The 10,168-nt window shown below is 37.3% G+C and overlaps 3 protein-coding genes across 3 annotated transcripts; 1 reads left to right on the forward strand and 2 right to left on the reverse strand.

Moving 5' to 3' along the window:
* Positions 1-2,849: 2,849 nt before the first annotated feature.
* Positions 2,850-3,560, reverse strand: LOC113678095 (uncharacterized). The gene has a single exon (XM_089191972.1). The coding sequence runs from the start codon at positions 3,487-3,489 to the stop codon at positions 3,031-3,033; it is 459 nt and encodes a 152-aa protein (XP_089048098.1). The 5' UTR covers positions 3,490-3,560; the 3' UTR covers positions 2,850-3,030.
* Positions 3,561-4,626: 1,066 nt separating this feature from the next.
* LOC113678127 (arylamine N-acetyltransferase, pineal gland isozyme NAT-3) lies at positions 4,627-6,467 on the forward strand. Its single transcript, XM_027194995.2, has one exon. The coding sequence runs from the start codon at positions 4,738-4,740 to the stop codon at positions 5,644-5,646; it is 909 nt and encodes a 302-aa protein (XP_027050796.2). The 5' UTR covers positions 4,627-4,737; the 3' UTR covers positions 5,647-6,467.
* LOC113678147 (DNA damage-regulated autophagy modulator protein 1) lies at positions 6,418-10,137 on the reverse strand. The gene is made up of 2 exons (XM_027195022.2): positions 9,589-10,137; positions 6,418-7,934 (listed from the first exon to the last, which is right to left on the reverse strand). The coding sequence occupies exons 1-2, from the start codon at positions 9,931-9,933 to the stop codon at positions 7,464-7,466; spliced, it is 816 nt and encodes a 271-aa protein (XP_027050823.2). The 5' UTR covers positions 9,934-10,137; the 3' UTR covers positions 6,418-7,463.
* Between the last annotated feature and the right edge of the window lie 31 nt (positions 10,138-10,168).

Below are 10,168 nucleotides of genomic sequence, written 5' to 3' on the forward strand. Positions count from 1 at the left end.
ATAATGGGTTCCCTGTGTTTGTGGAAAAATGCAATCTCATAGCCTATAAAAACAGCAGACGTTAAACTGTTTACCCAACAAAGTTAATTCACTGTTTTCTCGTTCGATCCATAGAACACAGATCCTTTAGGATACACTTATGATTCTTTTTTACTACCAAATGTACTTTCCAGTTCTTTAACTATTTCCTCCTCTCCATGCAGAAGTTTTCGGATTTTCTTGACAGCGTTGTCCTCTAAGAAAGTCGATGTCACCGTACCAGAGTGCTTCCTGAAAGAGTTACTTTCCCCCCAAGACTTTGGCATGGCATAAAGGCGATCATGAGTAAAAATTGAACCCAGATCTATCTGATGGAAGGGCAGAAATTCGTGAAAATCTTCAATGGCATGGGGGCATTCATTCGGGGCTATAGACACTGGTGAACTCTGCTCTCGGGCGTGCTTCAGTGCCGAATCCGTCAATGATGAATGATAGCTTGTGATGTCGAGTCCTCCTGACAATGGTTTTAACCATTTGTTCAAAGATGAACTGGTCTCCAATTCTGTGTATTCGACCAGTTCTATTTTGGTGCACCTGATTATCTTCCAGGCCTTTCATCTGTAGAATGCTAACATTCGTGCCCCCAAACCTAACATTGTTTACTCCAAGAACTGCGAGAAGGTAACCTTATCCTGCAAGTTTTGTAGTCGCACACTGAAGCCGAGTAAAACACATCTTAATTGTAAACTGCTTACTCAATCAGTCCTTACCAGTTTCTGAAATAAACATTTGTCCATTCTAACTATTTTCTGTGATTTTGTTATACTCAGTTTGATTGTTTGTTTGACCTCAAGGTAAATGGCTGAATAAAAATCCCAGAAGAAGTGGAAATCTCTTCTATGAACTACATCACCAAAATTTTAGATTGGAAAATCTCCTTCACATAGGTATTATGGAATCCTTTCACTCAAGCGAAGCGTCCGGTCACTTGAATCTGGCAACAGACAGTTCTCTCTTACTCAAGTGAAATAATTTTTAGCCCTTCAACTTGTGCCAAAATACCAATTTTTCTTTAAAACCTGAGTTGTAGCTTCTTGTTTGTTATCGAAAGTTGTCAAAATGTTTCAGGCGATCTTAAGGAACATTTACAAAAACCCTTTTGCAGGGTTACTTTATACACCACTAGAAGCTGATAGGTCTTTGTTGTAAAAAATTCAGGAGGTAATCCACTTGTTTCAGAAGCCTTCCCCTTCAGTCATTTAAATTTATGTCAAACAAACATACAGTTTTCAAAAACAACAACAACAACAAACTCAGAAAAAAAACTGAGTTGACCAAAGGTTATCACAAAATTTAATGGAGACTGATTGAGTCTGCAGTTCACAATAACAAACAGATGATAGGAAGGCAGCGTGAGGAAAGGAAGTTTCCTATAATTAAAAATGAATAGAAAGTTTTTTCGATTGTTTTTTAATATCACTTGATAAGCATGTACAATGTTCTTTTGATTTTACATTGAGAGGTATCAAAACTAGTGGCTTATATGGCATAGATCAAGTGGAACATAACATGAGCCGCTAGTTACACTCTCAGTAAATTCATGCAAAATTACAACAACAATCATTGACCCTGTACGCCCTAACATCAGTATGCATATTCTCCATACTGTTCTGTACACGTTGCCTAAGTTTCTGACAAGGAGAATTTGTTTAACAATCACGAGCTTTTTTTTTGCTGATGATCATTTCCTTTATTCGTGTGACCTTAATGTGTGACTCAGGGGGGATATTGTGGAGAGAAAAGGTTAACAGACCTCCTGGGGGGGAGGGAGGAGGTTGAAGTAATTTTGAAGGAGATCTCATGGATTTTGACTACACTCAGGCGAGATATTCAAAGTGAAAGTTATTTAGGATGAGTTAGCCAGTCTCGTAGTCTACACATCCTACTACAATCTGCAATGTACTGCAAGTATTCACTGAAACTAAAGGGTTATACAAAAATAGGCTGTGCTACGTCAGATACGAAAAACCACTGAAAAACCACTCTTTAGAAGTGGCCAAAAAATATGTGGAAACGTATTCCTCATCTAATACAGCAGCACTATACCCCGAGGAAAGGGTAGCTTAAATAAATCTAGTTACACTACTAATCACACAGAAAATTCAGTGAAAGCGGTGATATTTTACAGAGAATTGTAAAACAAAATTACGTTAAATACAAAAAAAAAAAAAAAAAAAAAAAACCGGTAAAACCTAAGACTGACTGACGTAGAATGACTTAATTTTCCCCGCGAAACGCTTAAATAATCCAACACCACCGTGTTGCCATGCGAACCTCTTCAACGTGCCCTCAAAATTTTAATTTCTGACTAATTCGTTCCCATGTCACTCAAACGTCAGAAATTACATTTTTCGAACGGAGGTAGGATCAGTCATCGCCAAAAGAGTATAAAGAAGAGAATATAGAAAATTGACTGTCAGTTTACGTTCACCGCCAATGAGGGAGGAGTCATTACAATATTGCTGAGCCTCATGGGGGAATTAGGTTAATATGATTGTGACACAACCAAACTCAACTGACCTCTCACATCCATCCCACCTCACACCTCTCTGACAATGAATAATGACCAGTCCCTTAAGCATAGCAAAACGACGAATTGCAGTTAAAGAGTCTTAGAATGAATGACGTAATGGCCAAAATGATTTTACTTTTTCCAAAAGATCTTAATCACCTCGTTTTATTTTGTTTAATTAGAATTCGCGTGACGAGAACTAAAGAATTTTCTTAAAACTCCAAACAAAGGGGTAACAAATTTGCGCGAATGAAAGCTCAAAACAACTGAAAACAAACAACAAATGTACGCGAAAAATGTCCACATCAGTTTTTATTGTCAAAGTTTGAGTTCTTTGACGTGATCGGCTAATTTGTAAAATCACGTGTGGTGCGCGTGAATACTAAAAGGATACAAGAGTGGAGAGAAAGAGGAAAATTGTAATTTAAATTTAAAAACGAAAGAGACTTTCTACGAACAGCGTACGGAAAGAGTATGTTTTAAATCGATGTTTTCTTGCGCTGATCTGATCCGCAGTACATGGAACCTTCGGGGTATAGACAAGATTCCTTACTTATTCCAAACTGCTGTTCAAGTTCATTTACTACATTCTCTTCTCCACCGAGAAGTTCCTTTGTTTCCTTTCTGATCTTGTTGTCTCCCAGATAAGTCGACTTTGTCAGTTTGTTCCCTGAAAGAGTTATCCTTCCCCAGGGTTTTGCCATAGTACAAAGGCGATCGTGGGTAAACGGGGATTCTGGATCTGTTTGGTGGAAAAGTAACATTTCATGAAAGTCATGTGTTTCTCTAGGAATGAGTTCGAACCTACACCTTGGAGACCATTCGTTGTCGGTGGTAACATTCACCTTTGCTTTTTCTTCGTTACCAAACTCGTCAACCATAGTTTTTATTTTCTCTTCGTAGAAAAACCGGTCGCCGTCTTTTCTAATATGATACATCGACTTCGTTTGTGTCAAAACGCTTCAATTCGTGCGCCATCGTTATCAATACCAATATCATTATCGCGTGACCGGGATTCGTGACTTCTTGCGCACTTCACCTACTAATAGACGTTCATATATTGGCATCGGACAGCGTCAAGGAAATATGGTACAGGAACAGTTTGATCCTGAAGAGGTTAAGGAATATTTAGCTCGTATTCATTATCATATGTATATATATATATATATATTTTTTTTTTCCAGCATACTGAACTGAGGACGTTCGGAAATCGAACGCAATCCATAGAGTTGGGTGATCGAATGAATCGAACTCTATCGAGCACAATCTAATGGTTCCGTGAATAAATTCGCTTGAGCAATACCAGTTTAGCATCTAAGAGCTCCAACGCTCTGATAAACCAAGACGAAAAAAGAGAGCCCATCATTTATCTCGTCCTTTTATCTACTGATTATTCAATTAAATTCACTGCTTCGGCTCTACGTGTTGTTGAGTTGTGATCTTTAAAATAGCTGGGACTTAAACAAATTAGAAGCCAAGAGAAGGGGAGGGCTTCTGAAAACATAGGCATGCTAGGCATGCAAGAGTTATTTTTAATGGTGGGCGGTTTGAGATAGGAAACTTTGAGTTTATTAAATTTTGTGACAGAAAAAGGGTATTTACTTTCAAAGTCTCCAACAAAAGTACCATTCGATGGAGAGTAAAAAAGACCCTTCGAATTTATATGAAATAAACTAAGACACTGGTATTTTGTGATCTGTTTTCACTGTTGTCTGAACAATTTTAAGCGGAGATAAACTGCTTTGGTGCCACGGTTACTGTAGTCTTGTCACGCAACACACTCCCTCGAGAACGCGCTTCGGTAAAGCGTTTTTAATTTTACCGCAGAGTGCAAACCGAAACTCCATTTTATCTTCAAGACACCTTAATCAAAGATATTTCGCGGTCTCCGTTTTTCGAAGAAGTTAAAATTCATTAAAAGACATGAAAAGAATCATATTTCAAAGGCTCTCAGAAGGACATTAAAACGGGGGCGCTAAAGCTAAAACTCAGCAATGAAAAAAAAAAAAATAATAATGATGCTTCGGCACAAGTTAAAGAACAAAATATTCTTCCACTTCCGTGTAAGTTCATAAGTGCCTGCTGCCAGTTCAGAGCGACTGGCTATCCCGTTCGAATGAGGGCGTGAATTTGACAAGCGCAAGAAGTCACGCACTTCGATCACACAACACTTGGCTCATATAACAATGGCGGATGAGTTTCATGCTTTGACCGCAAACGAAGTAGAGGAATATTTAGCTCGTATTCACTTTACAGGCCCAATAGAACCAACTCTTGACATTCTTAAGGACCTGCAAAAATGTCATATGTTATCAGTTCCCTTTGAGAACTTAAGTGTGTTCGGAAAGGAGGAAATAGTTCTCTCCAAAGATTGGTTGTTCGACAAAGTCGTTCAAAGACATCGCGGCGGGTATTGCTATGAACTTAACTCGAGTTTTTCGTTACTTCTTGATCATTTTGGGTACAGCTACGGAAGGAAATCTGCTGCGGTCTACAGCCGCAAATCGGGGCTTATAGCATCATCGATTGATCACTTGATAAACGTCATAAACATTGGAGATGAAATGTGGTTGAGTGATGTCGGTTTTGGAGATTCGTTTCTAACTCCTCTCCTCATCGACTGCTCTGCAGATGAACAGGAACAACAAAGTGGGACGTACCGTATTAGGAAAGAAGGCGATCAATATTTCTACGAAGAGAAAGTGAAAACCATCGTTGACGAGTTTGGTAACGAAGAAAAAGTAAAGGAGAAATTTATCATCGAAGCTGAATGGGCTATCAGGTACAGGTTTGACCTGACTCCTAGGAAAATAGAAGACTTCCATGAAAGGTTTATTTATCATCAAACAGACCCTAAGTCTCCGTTTACCCACGATCGTATATGCACGTTGGCAAAACCCTGGGAAAGGTTAACCCTTTCAGGGAACAAACTGACAACTTCAACCTATCTGGGAGACAACAAAGTCAAGAAAGAGACCGAGGAACTCAGTGGAGAGGATGAGATTGTAAACGAACTAGCACAGAAGTTTGGAATTAGAAAAGAATCTTGTTTATACCCTGAAGGATCCATGTATCACGGATTAGAACTGAAATGAAATATTTCTTAATTCAAATTCATTAAGGGCTTTCTGTTACATAATTGTATGGGGCATAAATTTTATTCTGCTAACCCTTCCCTATTAGCAGTGCATCGCTGAACATTTGGAAAGGAACGTTAAATATTAAAAGGAATCACACTGATGGTCATAGATTGTCTTCTTGAAAGATTTTCTCAGAGGAATAATTTGTTAAGAGGTCTTTTAAAAGTTGTTATCACTCCTTACGAAGCGGCTGTTTCAACAGTTCATTGATAATAGTTAGATAGTCACGCAATGAATGATAATATGGAAGAACCTTCACGCATAGTCAATTTGAAGCAAATGAATGGATTCCTTTTCTTCTGGAGCAGTCAGGTCGAACAAGCGATGTTACCCTCAGATGTTACAACCGCAAATGGGTCGTTAAAACTTAAAACCTAGATGCTCTTAAATCAAAATTGGTTGCTCTTTTATCAAAATTCGCACAAATGCTAAATGTTTCTCTTGTCGATACTTTCAAAATATGTGTTGTGAACAAGAAATACAGATTCGTGAGTGCAGAAACAGTTTCAAACAATTAATTTAGCTTTCGTGATAGGGTGAATACATTGGTTCATTTTCTTTTCACTAATATTTACATTTTCAATGGTCTTCACAGTCAACTGTTAAAGGCAAAACCTTTGGCTCCTATTTAACCTTCTCAGTATTCACTTACAGTACCAATGCTATATACAAGTTAATAAATATACTTTTTGTCGACACAACTGACTGGATTTGCCTCAAAAAATGTTTGGAAAACCATTTGTTTATTTAAAATCATTAACGTTTGACAGCAAGCAGAGTCTTTTAACAAAGTTCTCTTGAATGGAATGTGAAGTTCTGGTCTTCAAAGGCCTCTGGGTCTACCTCAAATTCTAAACCCTTAAGGTTTTAATATAAATTCTCCTTACTGCCTCCCACACAGTTCATAAAACTTTAGTTCTGAGATTTGTATCATAAATCAGGCAAGATCCTCTTATTTCTTTTCATGACTTCCTGTTTGACAGTGTAGTCATATTTGTACACAGAGGTTACTTTATGCTTACTCTTGGGGCTTGGGGAGATGTATAAATTTCACATTTTTCATTCCTGAATTCCTTAGATTTACAAGAAAAGTTGCAGTGATGTAAACTTCATAGGACAAGACTGAGTGCTGTTGCTCTTAAAATTATAATAATAGGTTTCCTGATCTGATAGTCACGAAACTACAGAAGATTTATGCAGTTAGCACTCACTATTTACCATAACCATTTTTTATCCTCAGCTGCTGGATTTCAACTCATTGAAAAAAGAAAATCTCTCTCTCATCTGTAGTCAAATGCAATCAAACACTACCATTTTTCATGATATTAACTATGAAATGGAAGACTAGAAGAAAAAAATTTATCCTCTTCTATCAAACTGCAAAGTTTGATCACTTGGTTCAAAAACTAACACACTTAACATGCACTTTGCAATTCCAAGAAGTATTTCCTCTCCTACCCCTAACCCCTGCCAGAGGATTGGTGTAAACATTAAATGAATTTTGGGGGGGGGGGGGTGGAAGGGTGCTGAAACCTTTCATGTGAGGAGTATGGATATTTCCTGGAAAAACAGATCGATCAATCAAATTTTCCGTAGTAGATAAACAGATGTGTGATACATTATTTACAAAAGCTAGAAATACTAATATAGTTTAATTAATTTGTATCAGAAATACAGCACTATTTGGTAACTTGTATATATATCAACAAACATATCAAGTCCGTCCCAAGCGTAATCCTTCATTTCAAGCACTTAGTAACTTGAAACTTCCATTAAACATATAGTGAGGCATGGAGACTATCATCTGAACCCATTCCAGTTGCTAGAGGTACAGGATGTTGTGTTTGTCTTGACACCACAATCTTCATCTTTACAAACCTGAACTCTCCAAAATATGTGAACAAGTAGCCCAAAAGAGTTAATGCTGTGAGCCATTCAGAAACATCTCCAATGACATGATAAATGTAGTTTTTGTCTGCTGTAGTCCAGCGTGGCATCTTTTTGTAGGGGTCCAGGTTGTAACGAACTCCTTTTACACCAGCATACGAGGTAGCTGTAACGCATATGGCAAAGAAGATTGTAACAGCAATAGCAATGGCCACTCGTAAGATAAAAAGACTGTGTGTGATCACACCACAAGCGCTCATCTTGTAAGAAATAAAAGATTGAACCCAGCAATACAGAATACCTCCCACAAAAATAAGGAGTGCACCGATAGTGTGGATAAATGAGACAGCATCTTCCTGTTTGGAAAGAAACAAAACATTTTAGTCTTTAAAGTGACTTTGATATTGGGAGTTTCTTGTTTTGGCATAGTTTTAGTGCGCTATTGGAAAGTTTATGTATGAATGTAATTAACCCAATTAACTCCCAGAAGTGATTGACAGGGAACTTCTCCCTACAATATCCATACTTTATCCAGCAAACAAGTAATGAGAATACTCAACTTTATCAGGTGAAAATTGTTACCTTTATCAAACACCAAATTCTCATAACTAATTTACATGGAAACAAGTAGCAGCTAGAGGGGAGAATTAACAAACTGGACCCAGTTGTTCAAAGGCTGATTAGTGCAAGCCCAGGGTTAAATTTGAAAGCAGGTTTCTATACTTCTTTTTTCCAAAGCCTTTTAGAGAAAATTTTCCCTATTCTTTTTAGGACATCCAATGATCAAATTGCAGGCAAAAAGATTTTAACTGAATTTTCTTTTAAGCTTTTAGACCTGAAATCAAATTCCATGGGTACACAGATTTGAACAACCTGGACCAGATCTTGGGAGTTAGTGTTAAAGTGTTAAACTCCCATAAGCCTGGTGGCTTCCTAGGTCTCCTTGCCTTCTAGCTATAATCACTGTAAATAAATTTTTTGTATTGTGTAAATAAGGCAAATGAAAGATGATGAAACTATACTATTATTTGTACAGTTAATGACATCATACTAATATTAATATTTCATTCTATGAAAAGCTATTTATGAAGAGCAAGCTAAGTATAAGGTACAATTAGTAATATTTGAGAAGAGCCTAAGTACAGTAATGTGAGCTTGCTTCAAGCTAATTTTGTGTTCATTATTCAGAATTATTTCATATTTTTCTGATGTAACAAGTTAAGGTTTGTACATTTAGTATGAGGGTGGTGATTTTAATTTTACTCTACGTAAGTGTAAAAGTATTAGTGTGGGAATGTATACCTGGAATTTTTCAAAAACGTAGAATTAAAAAATTTTGTTAAAATGAGTGACTATAATTGTTTCTCTACAGCAAATCAAAATATGGTGTCCAATTTAAATTGCCATTGTTCTGGACTAACTAGCCTCATCACCTTGAAACACAAAAGGATTATCACATGTGTGAGACGCTAGTCAGTCCAGAACAATGGCAATTAAATTTCGATTCGGTGTATTATACTTTTAACATATAACGAAAAATTAACAATAGGAAACGTTTGTATTGTGAATTAGTTAGCATTATAGGTGACATCAGTAAGTTGAGTTATGTTAGTATTGTAAATATATCAATAATGCAAGTAACACCAGTATTCTTTACAAATTTAGTTTTGTGTGTATCGTTAAATAAAAAAAATTAAAAGAGGCGAAAACACGCTAGCCAATAAGTTGCTGAAACACGCACAGGAATTAGTACGCTCTGTTCTTTATAATAACCGATTGCACACATGCATGTAGCTTGGGTTGTTTAGGAAAAAGCTTCTAAGCATAGTTCTGACACATGAATGTTAACTTCTATGCTGCCTTTCAGTTTAATATTTGACGTTAAATTTTAATTCCTTGGTCGAGAAGTCTGGTTAGATATACCGTTGTGATTTTTTAAAAAATAATTTTCCTACATCTAACGTCAGCTTTAAAATTATGCTCATATCCATTGATCTTGCTAAATATTACCTGAAAATTGGCCACTATGCTTCCACCGAGACTTGCAGCTACACCAAGCATCGCAGCCAATTTGTTGAGCCTGATAAGAAGAGACCTATCTCTCTCATTCCAATCAGCATCGTGTCTCAACTGAAGATACCGCACAAAAGTTGTGAAGAGCGCAAGAAGAGAACAAAAATTAAACAGCAGTCCGAAAACGTTGCTCTCTGGCCGGCGACTCGCAGTGTCGCTGATAGTTGGGAACCACGAAGTGTCGTTGCGTACACGGGAAATAATGTAGGTAATCACGAAGGTGACGGCTGAGAGCACAGCTAAAAGAAATGGAAGTACTCCAAGGCCACAACGGATACACATCGTTGCCCTTCGGAAGTAAATGAATTGATAGACCAAAAAATACCCGATAGATAGTTTTTATAGCTCACATGCTTCTCAGAGTCATCTCATTTTCTAAAGTTATGGCGAAGAACATACCAAAATAAGGTATGAACTCATACGGCACCCAGTTTCGAAAGTAATTTGCCAAGACGCTAATTTGATCCAGTAGTAAACTAACAAATCGTTCTAGACAGGGGGAGGTGTGGGTAAAATC

The sequence above is a fragment of the Pocillopora damicornis genome, chromosome 13 (assembly GCF_964200805.1).
Source record: "Pocillopora damicornis chromosome 13, jaPocDami1.2, whole genome shotgun sequence".
Lineage (NCBI taxonomy): Eukaryota > Metazoa > Cnidaria > Anthozoa > Scleractinia > Pocilloporidae > Pocillopora > Pocillopora damicornis.